The 27284-nt window shown below is 43.7% G+C and overlaps 1 protein-coding gene and 1 long non-coding RNA gene across 5 annotated transcripts; both read left to right on the top strand.

Annotated features, from left to right (window-relative positions):
• The first annotated feature begins 1753 nt into the window (after positions 1 to 1753).
• MEAF6 (MYST/Esa1 associated factor 6) lies at positions 1754 to 23974 on the top strand. 4 transcript variants are annotated; one of them, XR_010341164.1, is made up of 8 exons: positions 1754 to 1847; positions 2954 to 3069; positions 5660 to 5747; positions 5881 to 5926; positions 15144 to 15336; positions 20406 to 20463; positions 21083 to 21116; positions 22445 to 22500. XR_010341164.1 is itself a non-coding variant. In XM_064372154.1 (8 exons), exons 1-8 carry the CDS (start codon positions 1758 to 1760, stop codon positions 22451 to 22453), a joined length of 606 nt encoding a protein of 201 aa, XP_064228224.1. In that variant the 5' UTR covers positions 1754 to 1757; the 3' UTR covers positions 22454 to 23974. The 4 variants fall into 4 exon arrangements, 3 of the variants coding, with proteins under 3 accessions (XP_064228224.1, XP_064228225.1, XP_064228226.1); XM_064372154.1 differs by lacking the exon at positions 20406 to 20463 and adding an exon at positions 20271 to 20300 and having other exon boundaries at positions 22445 to 23974; XM_064372155.1 differs by lacking the exon at positions 20406 to 20463 and having other exon boundaries at positions 22445 to 23974.
• An 81-nt stretch (positions 23975 to 24055) lies between these two features.
• On the top strand, positions 24056 to 26186 carry LOC135273381 (uncharacterized). The gene is made up of 2 exons (XR_010341165.1): positions 24056 to 24223; positions 24530 to 26186. It is a non-coding gene; the product is annotated as an uncharacterized LOC135273381 (long non-coding RNA).
• Positions 26187 to 27284: the final 1098 nt, after the last annotated feature.

The following is a 27284-nucleotide window of genomic DNA, read 5'->3' as shown; positions in this document are numbered from 1 at the left end:
TATTATCTATGTAAAAAATCCCAAGGAATGTACACAAAAACATTTACTGGAAGTCTGCACAATAAGGAAAAAATAAAGAAATAAAAAGCAGTCAGCTTAGAAAGAAATAATAATAAAAAAACCCTTCCTATTTGCAGATGAAATTATCTATGTAAAAAATCCCAAAGAATGTATACAAAAACCCCCTAAAATTAGTAAGGGTGTTAAACAAGCAAGATGGCAGGTTACAAGATCCACACACAAAACCAGTTATTCAGAATGCAGCACAGAGAGACAAAAAGTTGGAAAATACAGACGGTAGGTTAAAAATAAAGGCTTCTTATGTTCGAATTCCAGAAGGAGAGAGAAAATGAGACAGGCATCTGAAGAAAAATGACTGCAAGTTCCCAAAACGGGTGGAAGATACCAACCCACAGATTATAGAAATCTAAAGACTTCCAAGCAAGACACAAAACAAAAGAAAAAAAAATCCCACTTAGGCTTATGATAGTGAAATCGCAGAACAGTGAAAGATGGATAGCTGAGGTGGGAGAAGTCAAGGGCCAAGTGAAACGATGTATACCTTGGACTTAACAATAAAAGCAAACTTGTACTTGCACAGTTTGGTATCTGCCAAACCCCTTACCCACATTAGGTGATTTACTCCTCACAGCAACTGTATTAGGTAGATTTTATTACGTCTCTCTCTCTTGGAGTTTCACTCTTGTTGCCCAGGCTGGAGTGTGATGGTGCGATCTCAGCTCACTGCAACCTCCACTTCCCAGATTCAAGCAATTCTCCTGCCTCAGGCTCCCGAGTAGCTGGGATTACAGGCATGCGCCGCCACGCCAGGCTAATTTTTTGTATTTTTTAGTAGAGACCGGGTTTCACCATGTTGGCAAGGCTGGTTTAGAACTCCTGACCTCAGGTGATCCACCCGCCTCGGCCTCCCAAAGTGCTGGGATTACAGGTGTGAGCCACCACGCCCCGCCTGCTGCTTTCATTCTAGATGAGGGAGTTGAGATTTGGTTACTTGCCCAAAAGGGCACACTTTATCGACGTAGAGGTAGGATTTTGAACAAGGTAGTTCTTGCTCTAGTTTTGTGCCCTTAACCACTACACATACTTGTCTCTCCAAAAGGGAATTGGGAAATTGGGAAGGCACTGAAAGACTAAACTGGGGAGTGATAACATTTGTTTTTGGAAGATCCCGGCACCACTGTGGGTAGTGGATTCAATGGGGCTAAGGGTGGAAATAAAGAAACTGTTGGAATAGCGTAACCCCAAACCGGGAGGGTCTGAATGACCTAGGGAGGTGGCAGACGGGATAGCAAGCAAATGGACTTGCGAGCTCTTCCGGAACCGAGTCCATAGGGGTTGACCTGGGATCACGTTTTACTCCGGGTGGAGAGTGAGGATGATAACCGGGTTTCTGACGCGGACAATTCGGTGGATAGTGAAAGTCATATACGAGGTGGAATGAGGTGGGGCGCACAGGGCACTTGGAGGCCTGAGGACGAGCTCGGCTTTGGACACGGTAGATTTGTGGCTTCTGTAAAGCCGGCGGTCAGCCGAGGGGCAAGAAACGGCGCAAAAGGCCGAGACCAGAGCCCACATCTGTGGAGCTCTAGGAGCAGGACCTTCGTAAGTCCCCGCCGGAGCGCGTCGCTGCGCGTCTCCGGACGCCGCGTGCGCAGGCGCAGTGCGGGGGGCGCCCCCTGGCGGCGCAGGGACCGCCCCCCCCAGCCTCGCGCTGCCGCCGCCCGCCTCAGCCCAACATGGCGATGCACAACAAGGCGGCGCCGCCGCAGATTCCCGACACCCGGCGGGAGCTGGCGGAGCTCGTGAAGCGGAAGCAGGAGCTGGCGGTGAGGGTTTGGGACCGGGGTTGCCCGGCATGGGGCCCCGCTCCTGCCCTGCCTCCAAGCCCCAAGCCTGGCCGCGCCAGGCCGTTCGTTACTCCGGGGGCGCGCCGCGGCGGGCCGGGAGCTCGGCGGCCTGAGGCCGGCTGCGCATTCCGCGGCCCGCCGGCAGTTCGGCTTCCGGGCTGTGCGAATCGGAGCGGGGAGGGAGCCGGGAGCCCGGAGCGCGGGAGGGGGAGGGGCACCGGCAGCCGCAGGAGGGGGCGTGGAGGGAGGATGGTGCCAGGGCTCGGGGCTCGGGCGCTAGGAAGGGCGAGGCTGGCGAGTCCGTGATCTTTGCGGGGTGTAGGGTGGGGAGGGAGGCAGGTCTGGGAGGGGGTTCCAGTCACCCTGTCTGGATTTTAGAGGATGGTGGGGAGCGTGTTCTTTTTGGTTCTAGGAGTAGATCCGTTGAATGGAGGTTTTTGATAGACAGGGATGTGATGTGTTTGGGAGCATCTAGAAGGTGACAGGCAAGGGAAAAAAGAACATATTCTGGAGAATTCCCAATTGTGACAGGCACCCAGGATCCCATGCACCCTGGTGGCTAAGCTCTTCCTGCCCTCGAGTCTCAGCTTGAGCACCCGGGAGGCCCCTCTCACCTGAAGCTGCCCTTCCAGGTTTCCATGGCAACTGGCAGTCCAGTGCCGGCGGCCTCTCTCAGCCTGCGAGAGGGGAGCAGGGGAGGGGGTTGATGCTGAAAGGCTGCTCACCCTTCCCTCCCCTGGTAGCGATACCTTTTGTGCGTGGGAGTGGACATCGCCCAAGTTCTGCCTTCGCCTGGGTTCTTGACTCCGGATTTCTGTGAACCCTCTGAAGTATACGCAACATTTCGTGTGTGTGTGTGTGTTTTTCTGGGAACATGCTTTATACATTCAGGGGTCCGTCATCCCTAAAGGTCTAGACTGGCTTAGTCCTAAACGTCCTGCCCATCCCCGTATCATCCATCTCTCCACAAGGGTAATGTGGGCAAGCTTGCGTTTACAAATCTAATATCAGGATTTCATTTGGGTTAAGACTTAAGTGTTTGCATTTACAAGGCACTATTCATGTCCCTGTTTTTCATCTCTCAGGAAACACTGGCAAACTTGGAGCGACAGATCTATGCTTTTGAGGGAAGCTACCTGGAAGACACTCAGATGTATGGCAATATTATTCGTGGCTGGGATCGGTATCTGACCAATCAAAAGTGAGTGTCGGAAGCCTGTAGTGTTCCTATTGTGCTTTAATAACGTTGGTTTGCAGGACTGGATGCTCTTAGCAACTTTGCTGGAGGCAGTAGTAAAGTGGTGGCGTGGTCTGGACTTGAACTCTTGGACTCTGGCTCAGGCCTTGCCTCACTGAATAATCTTAGACAAAGCTCACATCTGTAAAATAGGAAAAGTGGGTCTATGGCACAGGGTGGTTGTGTGAGGCTTAAATGAAATACAGCATATGACAGTATCTTACACAGCAGCTCTCTATTACATTTTTTACACATTTTAATCAGTCATCAGTTCTACCCTCACGGTATTTTTCTTTTCTTTTTTCTTTTCCCTGAGTAGTTGGGAATTACAGGTGCATGCCACCATGCCTGGCTAATTTTTTTATTGTTAGTAGAGATGGGGTTTCTCCATGTTGGCCAGGCTGGTCTCGAACTCCTGACCTCAGGGGATCCACCTGCCTCAGCCTCCCAAAGAGCTGGGATTACAGGCATGAGCCACTGTACCCGGCTAAAAGTTCATTTTTTCCCATTGTGATTAACAAGCAATTTTGGATGTTACATTTTCAGATGTTATGAATATACTGCTCCCTCTAAATTTGTATTCAGTTGTTAGGTATACACTGTTGAAGCTTATCTGAATCCATTATTACACTGGAAGTTGTAAAATGGTGGTTCTCTAATTTTATTATTCCGTTTATATATTTATTACTGGCATTTTGAAGAGGAGTCTTCTTTTTTTGTCTTCTTTTCCTTTCATTCTCCCACATTTGTCCCTAATGTGGTCAGAGGGAGCCTCCTCAAGCTGGTTTGTTTGTCATTTTGACATGACCCTATTACTCTTTGAGCATTCCATTGCTTTCTGGCCCAAAAGATGTCCTATATTTACCTTGTGCATTTTCTGTCCCAGACCTGGTATCAGCCATTCCTCTTAGGAACCCTGGTTCTTTCTTTAAATTTGAGAATTAAGTTTATTTAAGAGGCACTTCATATCACTAATCAGTTCTAGACTTGTAAAATAATAAACATTAAAATAAATACATATGGGCTAGGCACAGTGGCTCATGCCTAGAATATCAGGCTGAGGCGGGCAGATCACCAGAGATCAGGAGTTCAAGACCAGCCTGGACAAGAAGGCAAAACCCCATCTCTACTAAAAATACAAAAATTGGCTGGGTGTGGTGGCTCACGCCGCCTTTAATCCTAGCACTTTGGGAGGCCGGGGCGGGCAGATCACCTGAGATTGAGAGTTCGAGACCAGCCTGACCAACATGGAGAAACCCTGTCTCTACTAAAAATATAAAATTAGCCGGGCGTGGTGGCGCATGCCTGTAATCCCAACTACTCAGGAAGCTGAGGCAGGAGAATTGCTTGAACCTGGGAGGTGGAGGTTGTGGTGAGCCAAGATCACGCTATTGCACTCCAGCCTGGGCAACAAGAGTGAAACTTCGTCTCAAAGAAAAAAAAAATTAACCAGGCATGGTGGGGTGCACCTATAGGTCCAGCTACTTTAGAGGCTGAGGCAGAAGAATTACTTGAACCCAGAAAGTGGAGGTTGCAGTGACCTGAAATCACACCACTGTACTCCAGACTGAGAGACAGAGTGAGACTCTGTCTCAAAAAGAAAAAAAAAAATAATAAGGCCAGGCGCAATGGCTCATTCCTGTAATCCAAGCACTTTGAGAAGGCCAAGGTGAGTGGATTATGAGGTCAGCAGTTCAAGACCAGCCTGGCCAACATGGTGAAACCTGTCTGTACTAGAGATAAAAAAAATTAGCTGGATGTGGTGGCATGCACCTGTAATCCCAGCTACTTGGGAGGCTGAGGCAGGAGAATTGCTTGAATCTGGGAGGTGGAGGTTGCATTGAGCCAAGATTTCGTCACTGCACTCCAGCTTGGGTGACAGGGTGAGACTGTCTCAAAAAAAAAAAAAAAAAAAAGCTGGGCATTGTGGCTCATGCCTGTAATCCTAGCATTTTAGGAGACTGAGGTAAGTTGGTCACCTGAGGTTAGGAGTTCGAGACCAGCCTGGCTATCGTGGCAAAACCCTGTCTCTACCAAAAATACAAAAATTAACCGGGCATGATGGCGGAGGTTGCAGTGAGCCGAGATTGTGCCACTGCACTCCAGCCTGGGTGACAGGGCATGGTGGCAGGCACCTGTAATCCCAGCTACTTGAGAGGCTGAGGCAGGAGAATCACTTGAACCTGGGATGCAGAGATTACAGTGAGCCGAGATTACGCCATTGTACTCCAGCCTGGACGACAGAGCAAGACTTTATCATACATACATACATACATACATACATACATACATAAAATGAACATGCGAGAGCAAGACTTTGTTGTACATACATACATACATAAAATGAAATGTAAAGCAACTAAATCTCATGTCCCACAGTGAGGCATATACCATATATTGGAAAACATTGTTTTCTGTGTTCAGCATAAAGGTTGTTTGGATCATTCTAAGTGATATGGAGGCTTCCTGTATGGAACTTGAGTCCTGGGGCATCCCCAGCTTGAGGCATAGACATAGCTTGGTGCTCATAATGAGTTTCTTTTGTGTGTTTTAGAAACTCCAATAGCAAAAATGATCGAAGGAACCGGAAGTTTAAGGAAGCTGAGCGGCTCTTCAGTAAATCCTCAGTTACCTCAGCAGCTGTAAGTGGTGGTGGTGGGGGAATCTTTCTGTGGGCTGTTGTTGGGGAATGTGAGTTTTCTCTTTCCTTTCCTCTGGGAATGCTCTTCTGAGGTCTGTGGTCACTTTTCTAATAACTGGTGGCTTTTCTTTTAGGCAGTAAGTGCATTGGCAGGAGTTCAGGACCCGCTCATTGAAAAGAGTAAGTTTATGTTTTTATGTTTCTCATCAGTTTATTTTTAAGTTACCATAGCCCTTATATTTAATTGATCCGGTTGTGTATCTGAGGACTGCATTTCTTATGCTCTTCCCTCTTCTTCCTAGAAGTTATTAAACTTTTAGGGTATCCTTAATCATGTTTTCTCCACTTCCCCACTTCAGACAAGATCTTACTCTGTAGCCCAAGCTCTGGAGTACAGTGACATGATCATAGCTCACTGCAGCCTCAAACTCCTAGGCTCAAGCAATCCTCCTGCCTCAGCCTCCTAGGTAGCTAGGACCACAGGCATCTGCCACCACACCTGGCTAATTTTTAAATATTTTAAAGAGACAAAGTCTCACTATGTTGCCCAAGCTAGTCTAGAATTCCTGGCATTAAATAATCCTCGCACTTAAGCCTCCCTAAGTGTTGGAATTACAGGTGTGAGCCACCATGTGTGACCAATCATATTTTTTCCTTTTGAGGAAGAAATTACACAGCCCTTCTTGCCTCTTCTGTCACATGAAGATTGGCTTTTGCATCTCAAAGACACAAAGCTATATTTTCATTCCTGATAAATCTTATAACTTCTTAGGGAATTAAAATTAAAACAATAACTTTTATGGAAAATTTCAAATATATCTTAAAAATCCTCAAGTACCCATGTACCCAGTTTAATAATTCTTAGAAAATGCTCATCTTGGCCCGATGCAGTGGCTCACACCTGTAATCCCAACACTTTGAAATGCAGAGGTGGGAGGATCGCTTGAGCCCAGAAGTTCAAGACCAGCCTAGGCGACAAAGCAAGACCCTGTCTCTTTTTTTTTGAGACAGAGTTTCGCTCTTGTTACCCAGGCTGGAGTGCAATGGCTCGATCTCGGCTCACCGCAACCTCCGCCTCCTGGGTTCAAGCAATTCTCCTGCCTCAGCCTCCCGAGTAGCTGGGACTACAGGCGTGCACCACCGTTCCCAGCTAATTTTTGTATTTTTAGTAGAGACAGGGTTTCACCACGTTGACCAAGATGGTCTCGATCTCTTGACCTCGTGATCCACCCGCATTGGCCTCCCAAAGTGCTGAGATTACAGGCGTGAGCCACCGTGCCTGGCCTTGAAGACCCTGTCTCTACAAAAAATTAAGAAATTAACCAGGCTTGGTGGCATGTGCCTGTAGTCCCAGCTATTAGAGAAGCTGAGATGAGAGGATCACTTTAGCCCCGGAAGTTGAGGCTGCAGTGAGCCATGATCATGTCACTAGCCTGGGTGACAAAGTGAGACCATGTCAAAAAAAAAAAAAAAAAAAGAAATGGTCATCCTGTAAATAGGATGTACCTGTCTATTCTTAAATATAAAATGGAAAATGGAGAGACAGTACCACTTATTTTGTAAATTAATTCTATCTTAACATTTTTTGCATGTAAGCCATACAGTCTGATTTCCAGTGATGGATTATAGATTTGTGCATTTATCTTTCTGAGTCAGACTCAATGTAGCTGTATTGGATGTTCTCTGTGTATTTCATCACCTTGAAATACAACCTGTTCTCGGTATTACTGTGTACTTCTTTTCAGATGGTATATCTTGTTGTTGGATCTAGTTCTTTTGTTTGCATTGGTGCGATGATATGAGGAAAAGAGATTTTAGTAGTTTGGAAATTAGAAGTACTTAGTCATTATCTCTATGTACAGATTTCTAAATTTGTGGCTCTCAGCCTTTTTCCTGGCTTTAATCCTGCATTTCCTTTTTTTTTTTTTTTTTTTTTTTGAGGTGGAGTCTCGCTCTGTTGTCCAAGCTGAAGTGCAGTGGTGTGATCTCAGATCACTGCAAACTCCACCTCCTGGGTTCAGGCAATTCTGCTTCAGCCTCCCAAGTAGCTGGGACTACAGGTGCACACCACCATGCCCAGCTGATTTTTGTATTTTTAGTAGAGATGGAGTTTCACTGTGTTGGCCAGGCCGGTCTCCATCTCCTGACCTCAGGTGACCCACCCGCCTCAGCCTCCCAAAGTGCTGAGATTATGGGCGTGAGCCACCATGCCCAGCCTTAAGCCTGCATTTCCTTCTAGACATTTCCACTCATACCCACTTGAACATTTGAACATTTTTTTTTTTTGAGACAGAGTTTCAGTCTTGTTGCCCAGGCTAAAGTGCAATGGGGTGATCTCGACTCACCGCAACGTCTGCATCCCGGGTTCAAGCGATTCTCTTGTTTCAGCCTCCTGAGTAGCTGGGATTACAGGCACATGCCACCATGCCCAGCTAATTTTTATATTTTTAGTAGAGACGGGGTTTCACCATGTTGGCCAGACTGGCCTCGAACTCCTGACCTCAGGTGATCCACCCACCTTGGCCTCCCAAGTGCTGGGATTACAGGTGTGAGCCACCACGCCCAGCCCAGACATTTTATTTAAAACAGAATTGTTCTATTTCCTTCAGAATTTGTCTTCACAGATTTTTCGTGATGGTACTTCACTTTTCCCTCATTCATAACTCTGCACATGTCTTTGACTCCTTTCTGCCAGCCTCGTCAGCTATACCAAGTCCTTTTGATTTTTCTTTTACTATGACTGTCTACTAAATGTTACTTCTTTTTAATTAATGCCACTTCTAGAATGTAGAGATATATCATATTTTTTGTAGAGGAATAAAACTGGTTAAGGAACACCCTGGGCCTCACTCCTATGAGTTGAGATGGAATGATATCTGACTTACTTTGACTTAGTTTTCTTTTTTGGAGACGGAGTTTTGTTCTTGTCACCCAGGCTGGAGTGCAATGGCTCAATCTTAGCTCATTGCAACCTTCTCCTCCTGGGTTCAAGCAATTCTCTTGCCTCAGCTTCCCAAGTAGCTAGGATTACAGGTGTGCGCCACCACACTGGCTAATTTTTGAATTATTAGTAGCGATGGGGTCTCACCACATTGGCCAGGCTGGTCTTGAACTCCTGACGTCAGGTGACCCACCTGCTTCACCTCCCAAATTGCTGGGATTACAGGCGTGAGCCACTGGGCCCGGCCCTGACTTAGTTTTCCCAAGAGCCTGTAATCCCACCTTGGCTTAGCTGATCATTCAGTATATGGCTGTTTACCTATCTACCTGCAAGAATAGCTGTACTTAGGTACTTGTCAGGAAAAAAATCAAAGTTACTGCTTTCAGAAGCTTGACTGAGACAAACGCTTACGTACTGAATATTTTTGGCTGAGCACAGTGGCTGGCTCATACCTGTAATCCCAGAACTATGAGAAGCCAATAGTATCAGCTACTCAGGAGGCTGAGGTGGGAGGACTGCTTGAGCCCAGGAGTTCAAGGCTGTAGTGAGCCATGACACTGTAGCCTGAGCGATAGAGTGAGACCTTGTCAGAACAAAACAAAACAAAACAAAAACCTAAAAAGGCTGGTGAGGTGGCTCATACCTCAGAACTTTGGGAGGCCGAGGTGAGAGGATCTCTTGAGCCCAGGAGTTCAAGACCAGACTAGGGAACATAGTGAGAGCCTATCTCTACCAAAAACAAAACAAAACAAAACAAAACAAAATTAGCTGGAAGTGGTGGCACACACGCTGTAGTCCCAATGACTCAGGAGGCTGAGGCAGAAGGATCAGTTGAACCCACTAGGTCAAGGCTGCAGTGATTGTGCCTGCATTCTAGACTGGGTGACAGTAAGACCCTGTCTCAAAAAAATAAAAATTATAGTTCTCCTTATGTATTTTTTCTTTTGTTACATTTGTTTTTGTGGTCATATCTGAGAAACTATTGCCTAACCCGGTGGTATCTAAGGTTTTTTTTTGAGACAAAGTCTCGCTCTGTTGCCCAGGCTGGAATGCAGTGGTACGATCTCGGCTCACCACAACCTCCGCCTCCTGGGTTCAAGTGATTCTCCTGTCTCAGCCACCCAAGTAGCTGGGACTATAGGCGCACACCACCATGCCTGGCTAATTTTTGTATTTTTAGTAGAGATGGAGTTTCACTATGTTGGCCAGGCTGGTCTCAAACTCCTGACCTCATGATCGTCTCACCTTGGCCTCCCAAAGTGCTAGGATTACAGGCGTGAGCCACCGCACCCGGCCTGGCATCAAAGATTTTTAATTTTAGCTCTTACAATTTATGTCTGTGATCCATTTTGAGTTAATTTTTGTGTATAGTGTGAGACGGTGGTACAGCTTCATTCTTTTGCACGTGAATATCTAGTTGTTCCAGCACCATTTGTTGAAAAGACTTCTTTCTTCATTGAATTGTCTTGTCATCTTTGTTGAAAATCAGTTGACTGTAAATATAAGGGTTCATTCATCCTGGGACTCAGAATTCTAGTCCCTTGATTTATATATTTATCCTTATGCCATTACCACACAGTGTTGATTACTGCAGATTTGTGTAGTGTGTTGTTTTTTAATGTGAAATCAGTTTTCTTGAACATCAGAAGGGCAAGATTGTCTGTCAGTATATTTTTTCTGTAATAGCTTCATAGCTCTAGGCAGGGATGTCCAGTCTTTGGCTTCTCTGGGCCACATTGGAAGAAGAGTTGTCTAGGGCCACACGTAAAATACACTAACACTGGCCAGGCACCGCGACTCATGCCTGTAATCCCAGTAATCCCAGTACTTTGGGAGGTGGAGGCTGGCAGATCCCCTGAGATTGGGAGTTCGAGACCAGCCTGGCCAACATGGTGAAACCCCATTTCTACTAAAAATACAAAAAATTAGCTGGGTGTGGTGGCGGGCGCCTGTAATCCCAGCTACTCTGGAGGCTGAGTCAGGAGAATCCCTTGAACCCTGGAGGTGGAGGTTGCGGTGAGCAGAAATCATGCCATTGCACTCCAGCCTGGGCACCAGGAGCTAAACTCCGTCTCAAAAAATCAATCAATCAATCAGTCAATCAACCAATAAATAAATAAATAAAATGTACTAACACTAACTATAGCTGATGAGCTAAAAAAAAAAAATCTCATAATGTTTTAAGAAAGTGTACACATTTGTGCTGGGCTGCATTCAAAGCTGTCTTGGGCTGCATGAGGCCCATGGGCCTTGGGTGGGACAAACATGCTCTAGAGTTTCCTTTTCTGTTACTTGCCTAAAATGTGTTCAAAAATAGGTTCAAGGCCAGGCGCAGTGGCTCACGCCTATAATTCCAGCACTTTGGGAGGCCAAGGCAGGTGGATCACGAGGTCAAGAGATCAAGACCATCCTGGTCAACATGGTGAAACCCCGTCTCTACTAAAAATACAAAAATTAGCTGGGCATGGTGGCGCACGCCTGTAGTCCCGGCTACTCGGGAGGCTGAGGCAGGAGAATTGCTTGAACCCAGGAGGTAAAGGTTGCGGTGAGCCGAGATCATGCCATTGCGCTCCAGCCTGGGTAATAAGAGTGAAACTCTGTCTCAAAAAATAAAATAGAATAAAATAAAAGTTCAAAAATGGGTTTCATAATTTCTGAGATTTGGCTATTTATCTCTTCTGCTTTTTTGGGATTGTCTCTTTCCTTTATTTCTTATACCCATATGCTACTCAATTTAAAATCTCTTCCCAGCAGATTATAATATAAAAACCATAGACAGAAGAAAACTGAGCCAGGTGTGGTGGTTCATGCCTGTAATCCCAGAACTTTGGGAGGCCGAGGCAGGTGGATCACCTGAAGTGGGAGTTAGACACCAGCCTGGCAAACATGGCAAAACCCCATCTCTACTAAAAATACAAAAATGAGCTGGGTGTGGTGGCATGTACCTGTAATCCCAGCTGCTCTGGAGGCTGAGGCAGGGGAATTGTTTGAACCTGGGAGGTGGAGTTTGCAGTGAGCCAAGATTACGTGAAGAAGAAAACTGGTCCCTGGTTCTGCTAACCACATGATCTGACCTTTTTTGACAAGTTTTAGAAACAGATTATGTGTGTGTGTGTGTGTGTGTGTGTGTGTGTATTTCTTTTTGCAACCTCTGCCTCCTGGGTTCAAGTGATTCTCCAGCCTCAGCCTCCTGAGTAGCTGGGATTACAGGTGCCTGCCACCACGGCTGGCTAATTTTTTGTATATTTAGTAGAGGCGGGATTTCACCATGTTAGCCAGGCTGGTCTTGAACTCCTGACCTCAGGTGATCTACCCACCTCGGCCTTCCAGAGTGCTGGGATTACAGGCATGAGCCACTGTGCCCAGCCAGATAATGTATATATTTAGAATCCTTCAACATTTGAATAAAGTGAAAGTCTTTCCTTACTCATCTTTATCTATTAAGAGTTTAGCCGGGTGCGGTGGCTCACACCTCTCATACCAGCACTTTGGGAGGCTGATTCAGGTGGATCACCTGAGGTTGGGAGTTCGAGACCAGCCTGACCAACATGGAGAAACCCTGTCTCTACTAAAAATATAAAATTATGGGTGGCACCTGCCTGTGATCCCAGCTACTTGGGAGGCTGAGGCAGGAGAATCACTTGAACCCAGGAGGCGGAAGTTGCGGTGAGCCAAGATTGCACCATTGCACTCCAGCCTGGGCAACAAGAGCGAAACTCCATCTCAAAAAAAAAAAGGGGTTTAAATTCCTTTCAGGAAGAACAAGTATATATATAAAGCAAGTACACATATAACTGTATTAGTCTACTTTCACACTGCTATAAAGAAATAATCTGAGACTGGGTAGTTTATGAAGAAAAGAGGTTTAATTGACTCACAGTTCTACATGGCTAGGGAGGACTCAGGAAACTTAGAATCATGGCGGAAGGTGAAGGGGAAGCAAGCACCTTCTTCACAAGGCAGCAGAAGAGAGAACTTTCGTGGAGGAGGAACTTCCAAACACTTTTAAAACTGTCAGCTCTTGTGAGAACTCCCTCACAAAAATCACAGGAATAACATGGGGAAAACCACCCCCGTGATCTAGTCACCTCCTACCAGATCTCTCCCTCAACATGTGGGGATTACAATTCGAGATGAAATTTAGGTGAGGACACAGAGCCAAACCGTAACTACGTACGTACGTGTGTGTGTGTGTGTGTGTGTGTGTGTGTGTGTGTGTATTTTTTTTTTCTTGAGACAGAGTCTTGCTCTGTTGCCCAGGCTAGAATGCAGTGAGACAGTCTTGGCTCATGCAGTCTCTACTTCCCAGGTTCAAGCAATTCTCCCTGCCTCAGCTTCCCAAGTAGCTGGGACTACAGGTGCCTGCCACCATGCTCGGTTAGTTTTTGTGTTTTTCTTTTTTTGAGACGGAGTTTTGCTCTTATTGTCCAGGCTGGAGTGCAGTGGTGTGATCTCGGCTCACCACAACCTCCACCTCCCAGGTTCAAGCAATTCTCCTGCCTCAACCTCCCAAGTAGCAGGAATTACAGGCATGCGCTACTACGCCTAGCTAATTTTTTATATTTTTAGTAGAGACAGGGTTTCTCTATGTTGGTCAGGCTGGTCTCGAACTCCCAATCTCAGGTGATCCGCCCGCCTCAGCCTCCCAGAGTGCTAGGATTAAAGGTGGCGTGAGCCACCACACCCAGCCAATTTTTGTATTTTTAGTAGAGATGGGGTTTTGCCTTCTTGTCCAGGCTGGTCTTGAACTCCTGACCTCAGGTGATCTGCCCACTTCAGCCTCCCAAAATGCTGGGATTACAGACATGAGCCACTGTGTTCAACGTTTTGTTTGTTTGTTTTTTGTTTATTATTTAAGAGGCAGAGCCTCTGTTGCCAAGGCTAGAGTTCAGTGTGGTGGTGAGATCATAGCTCACTGCAGCCTCAAACTCCTGGGTTGAAGTGATCCTCCCACCTCAGCCTCCTGAACAGCTGTGACTACAGGCATGTGACACCACTGGCTAATTTTTAATTTTTGTAGAGATGGGGGTCTGGCTGTGTTGTCCAAGCAGTTATTGAACACCTGGACTCAAGCCATCCTCTTGCCTCAGCCTCCCAGAGCACTGGGATTATAGGCATGAGATACTGTGCCTGATCTATGGTCTTAAAAAAATATATGTTTATACAAGTTGTTACTGCACTTGCTTTTATTTATTTAATGTATCTACAGTGATGACTTAAAATTGAGAATTTGTGTCAGCTGAAGATTATTACTGTGTTTTAAAAATATTCTTGGCTGAGTGCATGGCTCATGCCTGTAATCTCAGCAGTTTGGGAAGCCGAAGCAGGAGGATTGCTTGAGCCCAGGAGTTTGAGACCAGCCTGAGCAACATAGTAAGACCCCATCTTAAAAAAAAAAATTATCCAAGTTTGGTGGCAGATGCCTATAGTTCCAGCTACTGGGGAGGCTGAGATGGGAGGATCATTTGAACCCAGGAGTTTGAGGCTACAATGAGCTATGATCACACCAGTTCATACCAGTGCACTCTAGCCTGTGTGACAGAGTGAGACTTTGTCCCTAAATAAATAAATAAATAAATAAATAAATAAATAAATAAAACTTATCAGGCTGGGTGTGGTGGCTCATGCCTGTAATCCCAGCAGTTTGGAAGGCTAAAGAAGGTAGATCTCTTGAGCCCAGGAGTTCACGACCAGCCTGGGCAACATGGTGAAACCCCATCTATACAAAAAGTACAAAAATTAGCCAGGCTTATGCTGATGGGCACCTGCAGCCCCAGCTTGGGAGGCTGAGGTGGAAGGATTACCTGAGCCCAGGAAGTCAAGCTGCTGTGAGCGGAGATTCTGCCACTGCACTCTAGCCTAGGTGACAGAGTAAGACCCTATCTCAAAAAAAAAAAAAAAAAGACACATCAGGTTCAAATCCAACAGAGCTTAAAGGTTAAACAAACAACAACAAGAAAAAGAAAACAGAGTAATTCAGGAGTGGGCTTTCTTTTCCCTCTGTTTTTTTTTTTTTTTTTTTTTGTTGTTTGTTTGTTTGGATAAAAAGGATTCCCATATAGTTTGGGGAAGAAACCAGGGCCAGCTATAGACACTTTTTCCAAGATCATCCCTCACTCCCCTGGAGTCCTGTCTGATGTTTTAGTAATGCTTTTTGTATAATTATGAATCCCATTAGTGTAGTCTGTGGTTAAATAATCTTTATGCAGAGAGGTTATCCTGGCTGTCTGTTCCTGTCTCCCAGCTGCCCTTAAGAGTTGTTGCCTTTGGTTACATTGTTTCAGATTACATGGTTTTTCTGGACCTCTGGTAACTCTGATCCTTTGTGTGTATCTTCTCTGTCAATTAGAGGATAAGGAATGGTTTTTTTCTACCTACTAGTACTTCATATTGATGGACAGATTGCCTGAGGAGTACTGATGATGCGTTTGGAAACTTGTGTTTTATTTCCTCCAGGGGAGCCAGGAAGTGGGACAGAAAGTGACACTTCTCCAGACTTCCACAATCAGGAAAACGAGCCTAGCCAGGAAGACCCTGAGGATCTGGATGGATCTGTGCAGGGAGTGAAACCTCAGAAGGCTGCTTCATCTACTTCCTCAGGGAGTCACCACAGCAGCCATAAAAAGCGGAAGAATAAAAACCGGCACAGGTCAGTGGCAGGGATCCCACCCCCTGCAGCTTCCATGACCATTACTGTGAAGGGAATTGCCTAGAATAACAACGCTTTAGGATTGTTGCAGAGCCTTTCTGTTGCTGATGATAAGAAAGTCCTTTGGTCCAAGTGAACAGTCTAATTTGCTCAGAGAGAGGAATTGGTGGACATTAGAATAACCCTCAAGGAAGACTCCAGGATATCCTTCTCACTGTTTCTAGTGCAGGATAGTTTTATTCCATAAAACCTTGTGTCATTTGGTGAACATGGGATACTTTTAGAAGCGAAAAAGGAGAAATAGAAATGGGATCTGTGTAATGGTATTTGAAAAATGCCACTAGTACATAATGGGGAGCTGTGAAGTGGGACAAAGTCTTCTGCTGTTAATCCTGATCTTTCCCTACTTTTATTTCTTTGTGGATGGAGAGAACTGATTTAACATGCCTTTTTTTTCTCTTTAAATACAAGTTTTTTTATTGCTTGTGATTTTTCTGTTTCTGTATTTCTCAGCAACATGCTGACTTCAGATAATGGAAGAACAGTATAAAGCCTGTAAAATATGAGAGTGTCTTCGTAGATAACGTGTAACGTTGGTGCACCGTGGTTTTTTTTGCAGTACATATGAGATAGGAATGATGTCAATGGACAGAGAGGCCAGGTATCACCCAGAGGGGATGTCAGCATTCAGTTTGCCTGGGGTTTGTATGATAATACGGGGGCTTGTTAACTCAGATAATTGGAAATTATGCAGCTTGTCCCAAAGAGGATAATGTACAGTTTCTAAATTAAGGAATTTTGCTGGCCTTAAACCTTCTGGGATACATGGAGACCCTATACATACCTGTTTCCATGCTTCCTAGAAGTTTTGAAGCAAGAACAAGATTCCTCATTCCAGAAACTGTGCATTCTTTCCTTCTCTCCTGGAAGACTGCGTGCAGAGCAGGTGAAAGGGGGCATACAGGGAATGGGTGGCATTCCCTGTCCTCCAGTGTGCTTCTGGATTTGCTTTACAAATCTGTAGCGTATTCCTTCATGCACCCAGTGTGTTAAACTTGGCAGTGCCTGGGGATAACGTAGAGTTAACTCTGCCTGATTTGAACCTCCTTGGTTGGCATCAGCTGGATCTTCAATTCTTTTTTTTTTTCTTTTTTTATGCTCCTTTCTTAAACATCTAATTTTTCCGGATCTTCAATTGTTTTAAGAGTTTTTCTTGTTGATGGTAATAAGTGTTTTTTAGACTGCAGAAATAGTATTCCTTCAAATAGTGAGTAAGGACTGCTGCTTAACATTTTTCTGCAAACCAGAAGTCACCATTCTAATCACATAACTATACTAAGAAATAGCAAAAATTGCATATTCCTCTTTATATATTTTTGAAAGGCTGTAAGGTTATTTGACCAACTGTAATAAGACTGGTGCTAGCTTATCACAAATAGAAAAGAAACATACTCTTAAAATTTTATTTAATTGTCAAGATAATTAAATGTCATACTCTGCATTGCTTCTGTTAAATTTATTCCAGTGTCATTTTATTTATTTATTTATTTATTTTGAGACAAAGTCTCGCTCTGCCACCCAGGGCAGAGTGTAGTGGCACGATCTCAGCCCCCTGCAACCTCTGCCTCCTGGGTTCAGATGATTCTTCTGCCTCAGCCTCCCGAGTAGCTGGGATTACAGGGATGCACCACTGTGCCTGGCTAAGTTTTGTATTTTTAGTAGAGACAGGTTTCACTGTGTTGGCATGAACTCCTGATCTCAGGTGATCTGCCTGCCTCGGCCTTCCAAAGTACTGGGATTATAGGTGTGAGCCAGTGTGCCTGGCCTAGTGTCATTTTAAAGTAATGATTATTTTCTTATTTCATAGTGTCTAGAGGAGAGAGGAAAGTCTTTCAGAATTTCTGGGGCTTTTTCCATTACTGATGAATAGACTCTCTAGATAGCTGTTTATTTCAGGTCATTTTCATTAATGACATCATTACCTGATGACTGATAAAAAGGAGTTAAAGAAGTGCTAAACTTCACTTTCTTCTTGCAGGTTTCTAGCACATTTAGTAGGAACAGTACTACTTCCTATCCTTTCCTTGCTGCAGGAGCTATCTCCTTCCGGAAGAATAGTGGTGTTGTAAAGATCTTTGATATTAGTCACTGCTTCACAAATAGTGTTTTCTGTTTGGAAAGCAGAATCCTGCTTTTTATTGCTGTCCTTTTGTCTTCCCTCTGATTTAATATCTGGCTGATCTCCCTTGACCTCAGGCACTCATCTGCCCCAAGAAAGGAGAGTGAAGCTGGTTTTCTTCCTTTCTAGGGAAGCCAGATTCAGTGTGCCTGAATGGTACATGAGTGGCCATTTAAGGTTCTTAGACTCATGCCATCTTTAGTCAGGAATTGTGTCTGGTCCAAGCCCCCTACTGCTGACCAGACCTCAGTGGGGCAGGCAGATTGGGGTGGGGACAGAAGATGGTGTCTATGTACATTGCTAAGTTTGTACCCAGTACGGCACGTGTTTCTCCTCCAGTGTGCCATACCGCATATAGTGAGATAAGAGTCAATAATAAATTATTTCAGCAAATGTTTGAGTACTAACTATGTGCCAGACTCTGTTTAGTGGTGAGCAAAGCAAAGTGGAAATAAATATGGTGCTTAAGCAAAAGGAAATAACTTTTGAATTTGCCCTCTTCAGGAATATGAATTTTTTCTTTTTTTTTTGGAAACAAGATCTTGCTCTGTTGCCCAGGCTGGAGTGCAGTGGTGAGATCATGAGGCTTACTGCAGCTTCAACCTCCCGGGCTCAAACAATTCTCCTACCTCAACCTCCCAAGTAGCTGGGAATACGAGCATGTGCTGCTGTGCTTGGCTAGTTTTTGTATTGTTTTTGTAGAGATGGGGTTTTTACCATGTTACACAGGCTGGTCTTGAACTCCTAAACTTGAGTGATCTTCCTGCCTTGGCCTCCCAAAGTGCTGGGATTACAGGCATGAACCACCACACCCCACTAGAATATAAAAATTTATCAAATAATTTTTAGCATCCATAAATGATGACATTGTTCTGAATTCTTATATTTTACATGATAGCTGAACAGTAAGTCATTCCTGATATCTTTAAAGAAAAAGTTGAAATAATAGCATATAGTGGCCAGGTTTCTGTGGCTCATACCTGTAATTTCAGCACTTTGGGAGGCTGAGGTGGAAGGATCACTTGAGCCTAGGAGTTTGAAACCAACCTGGGCAACATGGTGAGACCCCCCTCTCTACAAAAAATACAGAAATTAGCTGGGCATGGTGATGTGCCTGTGGTCCCAGCTACATGGGAGGATGAGGCTGGAGGATTGCTTGAGCCCAGGAGTTTGAAGCTTCAGTGAGCCATGATCACACCATTGCACTTCATCCTGGGTGACAGAGGAAGACCCTGTCTCAATGACAATAATAATAATAATAAATAACATATAGCTACTCTTACAAGTTTCTGTTAGTATAAAAATTTGTTTTAGATAGTCTATGATGTGTTGATGAATTAGATACAGTCTATTTTAATTTGTGAACAAAGTCAAGTCAGGCTGAAAGTGAAATATTTGATAATTCCTGGTTTCGTACGCCTACTTCATACTCCAAATGTCTAAAGTGAAACTATTGCGTGAGAGATGTTGACATTAAGCTTTCTTCCAGCTTTACTCTTGCAAACATTGTCTAGGAGGAAAATGTATCCATTTGCATATTGTTTTAGCATCTGCTACAGTCTGGAAGGTGTTGGAGCCAGTGAAGGAGCAGGTGCCATGCTCCAGGTTAATGTTTGCTTTGGAGGCCAGCCCAGACCATGGTCTGCTAGCGGTGATGGCACAAAGTGGCCTCCTCCTCTGTACTGCTCCCTCCAGATTCCTGAGACTCGGGTGCTTGTGGATGGCAGCCTTCTCTTGTTTTAATAGGGGTGCTGCAGGCTGGGCGCAATGGCTCATGCCTGTAATCCCAGCACTTTGGGAGGCCAAGGTGGGTGGATCACCTGAGGCCAAGGTGGGTGGATCAGGAGTTCGAAACCAGCCTGGCCAACATGGTGAAACCCTGTCTCTACTAAAAATATAAGAAGTAGCTGGGTGTGGTGGCATGAGCCCGTAATCCCAGCAACTAGGGAGGCTGAGGTAGGAGAATCTCTTGAAACCAAGAGGCAGAGGTTACAGTGACCCGAGATTGTACCATTGCACTGCAGCCTGGGCGACAAGAGCTAAACTTTGTCTCAAAAAAAAGGGGGGAAGGGTGCTGCACACTTTTGTGTGCCTTAATTGTAGCCCTGATGTAGACAGTTAACTGCCATCACCTACTTAGGTGGCAGAGCAATACTGTTCTTCATTTCTGGAACAAGGTTCCACCACTGAAGTTTATTCATTCAGCTTTGGGCTTCTAGGATGAATGCTGTAGGAAAGGAGCATGGTGTTCCCTGGACATGTTTAGAATATATAACTTGAGTAAAAAGTTGTAAAATGTTTTCCTTTTTTAAAGTTTAGAATGTTCTGTAGTTTCTTTATTTTAGTGAAAGTATATTATGCTGAGTTAGTACTGTCTTCAAAGTGCCTTTCATTATATAACTAAACCTCTTTCTCTGTTTCTTCTAATGCCCTAATTATATTTTTCAATACAATTAAATATTTTAAAAGTTCTAACTGAATCTGGCAGCTAATAAAAGGGCTCCAGGTGTCTGTAGTTTTCTAACGAAATAACTTTTTCTTTCATAGTCTAGTCTTCTGATTAAGAAATCCATTGAAGGAAGGGAATCTCCTGACCACAAAATCTTTTGGTGTTTTGATGTTTGAAACTTTGTTGCTTAAGATTCTTAAAGCTGATTTTGTTTCTACAATTCTTGCTAGGGTGGCTAATCAACTAATTTATTGAATTAGTATATTAATTTCTATTGCTTTCTTCCTTTCAAATGCTGCCCCTCAGCCCGTCTGGCATGTTTGATTATGACTTTGAGTAAGTTTGATTTGAATTAGTATTTGTGCTGTGTTGTTTAGTGTGTAGACACCAGTATGCCTTTTTGAGACCTTTCTAACCCATAGTTTATCTGTTTAATTGTAGGTATATATATTAGGTTAGGCTGGGAAGTTTTTTTTAAAAACAGAAAAACGTGATGGAGGTAACATTTTATTTAATAACTTAAGCAAAATTAAGTAAACTTCACTTTTATGCATTTTAGTTTCTTTTAAAATAGATAACCTTTAATTCATATTTAAATTGATTTTCTGGCTTTGCTTCATAAGGAGATTAATAGCTTAAGATCTTGATATTTTGCTTTGGAAAGATTTAAAAATTGAAATTCATTTTTTTTGTGTTTCATGTCAGGAAATACAAACTCCTTGTCTCTTTCCTGTTGTTAATCACCATGTGCCTCAATAATTTTCAGTGATGATAGTTACAGAACTAACACATTAACATAGAGCATGCCCTCTTAATTCAATCTCTTTAACATGTAGTTTTGGAATTGTTTTAAAATTATATGGCTTTTGTAGCTGCTGTATACATTTCTTTTTAGAGTCATCTAAGTTTGCCTTAGGGCAAAAGTGTCTGCTCTTAATTTTTAATACTTGCTTGATAATATCTAGGTAAACAACTAAATATGACATAGTCTAATGAAGAATGTGGATTTTTCTTAACCAAATAGTCTTTGTTATAGCTTATGCCCTATGCAGTAGCTGATTGTGGGACCCATTTTCTTTAAATTAAAATGGAAATATCTGTTATCTTTTCTGTCACAGGATTGATCTGAAGTTAAACAAAAAACCACGTGCTGTAAGTATCAGCCAGACCACTTCAGAGAGGATGGCAATTTTGTAGATGATTAGACAAATGTATTTGTCTTCAGAGCTTGAGTGTTCCTAACCTGGAGTCATAACTCTTGATTTAAAGTCTGGGGTGTCCATCTGGATATACTTCAACTTTTAGGTGTTATTTATTTATTTATTTGGGAAACAGTTTCTCGCTCTGTCGCCTAAGCTGGAGTGCAGTATTGTCACAATCACAGCTCTCTGAAGCCTTGACCTTCTGTGCTTGGCCTCCCGAATAACTGGGACTACAGGCATTACCTCCTTGCCTGGCTAATTTTTGTATTTTTTATAGATATGAGGTTTTGCCATGATGCTCGGTCTAGGAATTCCTGGACTTAAGCAATCCTCCTACCCCAGCCTCACAAAGTGTTGGGATTATAGGCATGAGCCAATGTGCCCAGCCTATGGATTTTGTATTTTAAGGAGAGAAAGAGGTCACATGCATTTTTTTTTTTTTTTCTGAAATGGAGTCTCACTCTGTCACCTAGGGTGGAGTGCAGTGATGCAATCTCGGCTCACTGCAACCTCCGCCTCCTGGGTTCAAGCAATTCTTCTGCCTCAACCTCCTGAGTAGCTGGGATTACAGGCGTGTGCCACCATGCCTGGCTAATTTTTGTATTTTTAGTAGAGATGGGGTTTCACCATGTTGGTCAGGCTGGTCTCAAACTCCTGACCTTGTGACTCGCCTGCCTTGGCCTCCCAAAGTTCTGGAATTACAGGCGTGAGCCACTGTGCCTGGACGATCACATACATTTTTAATGATGAAAAATTCCCTTTAATTAAATAATAAATTGTTAATAATAGCTTTTTTTTTGAACTAGTGAGTTCAGGTGCTTTAATAAGAGCAGAATTGATGTTTCAAATATTTGGAGTAGAATCTATTTTTAATTTTTTTTTTTTTTTTTTTTTTTTTGCGATAGGGTCTGATTATGTCACCCAGGCTAGAATGCAGTGGTGCTATCTCAGCTCACTACAAGCTCTGCCTCCCAGGCTTAAGCTGGGACCACAGGCATGCGCCACCACACCTGGCTAATTTTTGTATTTTTTGTAGAGATGGGGTCTTAATTTGTTACCCAGGCTGGTCTTGAGCTCCTGACTCCAAGTGATCTGCCCACCTGGGCCTCCCTAAATGCTGGGATTATAGGTGTGAGCCACCACGCCTGGCCTGAAATACAATCTTTAGCTACAGAGCAATCCCCTAGCAGAGTTGTTTATGAGATTTTTTTTTTCCCCTTAGGGTCAAACCGCTATTCTGCCGGGAGTAAGTTGGAACTTTTGTTTTTCTTTCTTTAGGACTATTAGAAGACACATTAGCGCAGAAGCTTCCAGGCTGTAGAACCCTGCTTCCCTTCTCTGACCTCACAAAGATAAACATCCTTCACCTGAGTTCGTGGCCATCCATCTCTGCTCTCCTAGACCCAGTGCCTGTGACTTTGAGTAGTTTGTTTTAAATGTGGTGACAAACAAGTCATTTCTGTAAGACATTGGATCATTTACTTCATGTCGTTTTTAGTAACACAACTGCAGGAAGATCAAGACATGGTTATAATTCCAGCAAGTTGCTAACTGTGCATTTCTCCCTTCTTAGAATGAATGTCTCCCCCCAAAATGGCTGGCACCAGCTTCATCTGTGATACCCATCAAGAAATGTTCTCTGGTTTTATTTTATGCTGAAAGTAGAACACAAATCACATTTCAGATGGAGGCTGTAAATATCTGGCATTTTCTTATATTGTTTTATGTTTTCTTATTTTTCTCTTGTTTTTGTCATCTTATTTTCTTTGGGGTCTTTGTGTAATGCCTTTGTACGGCTCATACCTTCCTGCTGACATATCTGATCATCTCTTTCATGCAGTTGCCAGTATTCATAACTGAAAATAATGTGGTTTATCATAAGTAAAATGGGAAACTTGGCACTCTGTTTTTGCAAGGGGAGGTAAAGAGTGTTTATTTAGTAATTACCTATCTTAAATCTGAGTTGGAAGTAGATTCATGTTCAAGGCACAGGAAAAATGGAAAAACATAGGTTTAAATCAATTCTTTTAAAATGCCTATTTTTATTCTTTTGTATAAATAAAATTTCACGGGCTTCAAATTCTCATGCTTTACTTTTAAACCCGAGATTGTTTTTTTCACTTATTTTGTTTATTCATGTCATGCCTTATGGAAATTTCCTTTTCTTTATTTTCTCTCTTTGCTGGTATTCACCTGATTAACTATTGCTAAAAATCACCATGGTTGGCATATGGAGAGTCTCAAAATTATACCAAAAGTGATAACTTAATGAAGTTCTTAAGTGAAGTGAAAAGAGAGCATCAGTGAGAGCCATTGTTGCCAGCAGCACTCCCTTTTGTTGGAGGGCTTGATGGGGCAAGGAACTTAATTGTTACCTGCCTGTAGTGCTGTGGTGATCTACCTTGGTTGCACATTAATCACCTGAGCAGCTTTAAAATACTCATGCTTGGATTCCACCCCCAGAGACTGGGGCATAGCCTAGTTATTGGGATTTTCTTTAGAAAAGTTCTTGGGATTCTGATAAGAAGCCAAGTTGAGAACCACTACATGAGAACACTGAATGGTTTAATTTAAATCCTATGTTATGAATTGGTCTAAGGGATAAGATTTGGGGCCTACCCTTTCCTTTGACTCTAATTAGTCATAGTTCTTGACTTTTGCCTATATCTTTGTAAGAAACAGTATGTTTCATTTGTGATAATATTGGTAGAGATGAATATGGACGGCATCTCCTGTAAAACAAGTCTACCTTGTCAGATGTGCAAAAGCTTTCACTCTTGTTCTCAAATAAACTTCTGTGGGTTTGTTTTTTTTTTTTTTTTTTTTTTGACCGGCTATTTAGATGTCTTTGGTAGCAGAACTCCAATGTCAGGATTTTTAAGGGAATAGTTTATGATATTTAGATTATTCCTTAAACAAATCCCAGAAGTATTCTATATCTTTTGTCTGTTGGTCTTCTTTGCTGGGAGGGAGGAGTAGGATGCCTGCAGTTTCCTTCCTTTTGAGGAAAGCACACAGCAGACCTCAAAATATTTTTGACTTTTATAGTTCGAGATTGCTAGAGATAGAGTAGTACTGCTCTGTTGCACCACTGCACTCCAGCCTGGGCGACAGAGCAAGTTCTCTGTCTCAAAAAAAAAAGAATAGTACTGCTCTTAAAAAGATGATTTCTGTATTTATGAAACTGCGGTGGGATGCCTGCAGTTTCCTTCCCTCTGAGGAAAGCACACAACAGACCTTAAAATATTTTTGACTCTTATAGTTTGACATTGCTAGAGATAGACTAGTACTGCTCTTAAAAATATTATTTATGTATTTTATTCATTTATTTATTTATTGACAGGGTCTTGCTCTGTCGCCCAGGCTAGAGTGCAGTGGCCTGATCAAAGCTCACTGCAGCCTCTAACTTTTGGGCTCAAGCCATCTTCCTGGTGCAGCCTCCTTAGTATCTGGGACTGCAGGTGCATGCCACCATGCCCAGCTAATTTGAAAATTTTTTGTTGTGTAATGATGGGTTCTTGCTGTGTTGCCCCAGCTGGTCTCAGACTCCTGGCCTCAAGCAGTCCTCCTGCCTTGGCCTTTCAAAGTGCTGAGATTATAGGCATCAAGTGATTCTCCTGCCTCAGCCTCCCTAGTAGCTGGGACTACAGGCATGTCCCACCATGCCTGTCTTAAGTTTTGTAATTTTAGTAGAGACAGGGTTTTGCCATGATGGCCAGGCTGGTTTCAAACTCCTGACCTCAGGCGATCTACCTGCCTCAGCCTCCCAAAGTGCTAGGGTTACAGGCTTGAGCTATGGCGCCCGGCAATATAGAGTATTCTTGACATCTTGACCTGTGCAGTAGATAAGAGAATTAAAATGAATGATAAATAGTCTAAACTTGAAAGTTAAAGAGCCTAAGCTTGAAACACTCTTTGACTTAGTTTTTGCATTTATTCTGTCTTCTGTGCCCCCACCAGCCTTACTCCAAATTAATGAGGCTTTCTTTTTTGGGGGGGCATGGAGCCTTGCTCTGTCACCCAGGCTAGAGTGCAGTGGCACGGTCTTAGCTCACTACAACCTCCACCTCCTGGGTTTAAGTGATTCTTCTGCCTCAGCCTTCTGAATAGCTGGGACTACAAGTGCGTGCCACTACGCCTGGCTAAGTTTTGTATTTTTAGTGGAGACTGGGTTTCACCATATTGGCCAGACTGGTCTCGAACTCCTGACCTCATGATCTGCTCATCTCAGCCTCCCAAAGTGCTGGGATTACAGCCATGAGCCACTGAGCCAGCCTAGTTAGTGAGGCATTATTAAGCTTAAAAGTTTGCATTGAGCTGGACGTGGTAATGTGCGCCTTTAGTCCCAGCTGCTTGGGAGGCTGAGGCGGCAGGATCGCTTGAAGCCAGGAGTTCAAGGCTATAGTGTGCTGTCATCATGTGTGTGAATAGCCACTGCACTGCAGCCTGAGCATCGTAGCAAGACGCTGTCTCTAAAAACAACAGAAAATTGACCTCTGAAGCCCTGACTACAGGGGCACTATACTGGTTTATGTGAAGTGTGGGGAGAGAGCAGGATTGTGCTTCTTTGTACACATTCGCTTCTCCCAAGATAGTGTCGTAGTGCCTAGGAAGGTGACGTGCATGTAAGATAGTGAAAAGAAGGGATTGGAATTTTCATGCCTGTGTCAGTCTAAATGAGCATTATCATGTCTGAATTGTCTTAAGTGGTAAGATTCGTGATTTGAAACAAAGTTTTTGCTTTGAAATACTGCTTCTGTGGATTAAAAGTTGTCACCACTGAAGTGGGCTGTGGTGGAGTCGATGCTGGTCCTCACTTAGGACAGTGGCCTCCAAGGGAAAGAGGGCGCACAGGATGGCTGGGCGGGGGTGGGAAGAAAAGATTAGGCCTTTGATTTATATTCACTTCCAGGCTCAGCCTCACTTAGTTTCTCACTTTGAATATATTGTATACATCAATATTTGTTCATTAGTACGTGTAGGTCATTAATTTATAAATAAAAGGTTGAACCACAAGAAACTGCTGATAATTGTTTTTAATCTGTAAAAATGGCAGTTATCATAGTTTAAGAGCACATACATGTTGGAGGTGTATATGCTTCAAGTTTTTATTGTTTGTATACAGAAAAAAACTTTGGAGACCCCTGGCCCCCTCCTCAGCTCGCAGCCCCCACCCTGATAACTTATTTCTGTATGCTGGGTGTGGGGATGGGTGGACTTTAAAGTATTTAATTAATTTGAATACCTGTGTCTTAGTCTGTTTGAGCTGCTGTAACAAAAATATAAACGAAATGGCTTACAAACGGCAAACATTTCTCACAGTTCTGGAGGCTAGGAAGTCCAAGATCAAGGCGCTAGCGCAGCCAGCTTCTGGTGAAGGCATGCTTTCTGGGTCACAGATGGTGCCTTCTAGTTGTGTCCTCATATGGTGGAAGGAGGACAAGCTCCCTCAGGCTTCTAAAAATTTTTTTTGAGATGTGATCTTCCTTTGTTGCCCAGTTTAGATTGCAGTGGTGCAGTCATAGCTCACTGCAGCCACAACTTCCCAGGCTCAAGTGACCCTCTTACCTCAGCCTCCCAAGTAGCTAACAACAGTTATGTGTTACCACACCTAGCTAATTTTTAAAAATGTTTTGTAGACAGGCTCTTGCTATGTTGCCCAGGCTGGTCTTGAACTCCTGGGCTCAAGTGACCCTCCTTGCCTTGGCCTCCCAAAGTGATGGGATTGTAGATGTGAGCCACCACACCTGGCCTCAGGCCCCTTATTTATTTATTTCTTTTTAGAGACAGGGTCTGACTTTGTTGCCCAGTCTGGTCTCGAACTGGGCTCAGCCTCCCGAAGTGCTGGGATTACAGGTGTGAGCCACCACACCTGACTCCTCAGGCCTCTTTTATAAGGACACTAACCCCATTTATGAGCATTTTGTCCTCATAATTTAAGCACCCCCGAAGCCTCTTAATTCCATCACTTTGGGGGATAGTATTGCAGCATATGAATTTGGGGGGACATAAACATTCAGACTGTAGCAATGTGCAAATGCTCACAGCTCACATGGCACTAAAGTATATTAAGGTAAAGGAAGTGCTTCTGTCTCTCAGCTATCAGTTTCCCTTTCCA

This window comes from Aotus nancymaae, unplaced genomic scaffold (genome assembly GCF_030222135.1).
Source record: "Aotus nancymaae isolate 86718 unplaced genomic scaffold, 86718_ANA_hifiasm-v0.15.2.pri h1tg000007l, whole genome shotgun sequence".
Lineage (NCBI taxonomy): Eukaryota > Metazoa > Chordata > Mammalia > Primates > Aotidae > Aotus > Aotus nancymaae.
This window is presented reverse-complemented; position numbering and strand designations above follow the sequence as displayed.

Coding starts and splice junctions, on each gene's coding strand:
- MEAF6 (XM_064372154.1), top strand. CDS start 1,758: ATGGCGATGCACAACAAGGCGGCGCCGCCGCAGATTCCCGACACCCGG. Junction 3,070..5,659: donor CGGTATCTGACCAATCAAAA/GTGAGTGTCGGA, acceptor TGTGTGTTTTAG/AAACTCCAATAGCAAAAATG. Junction 5,748..5,880: donor CCTCAGTTACCTCAGCAGCT/GTAAGTGGTGGT, acceptor CTTTTCTTTTAG/GCAGTAAGTGCATTGGCAGG.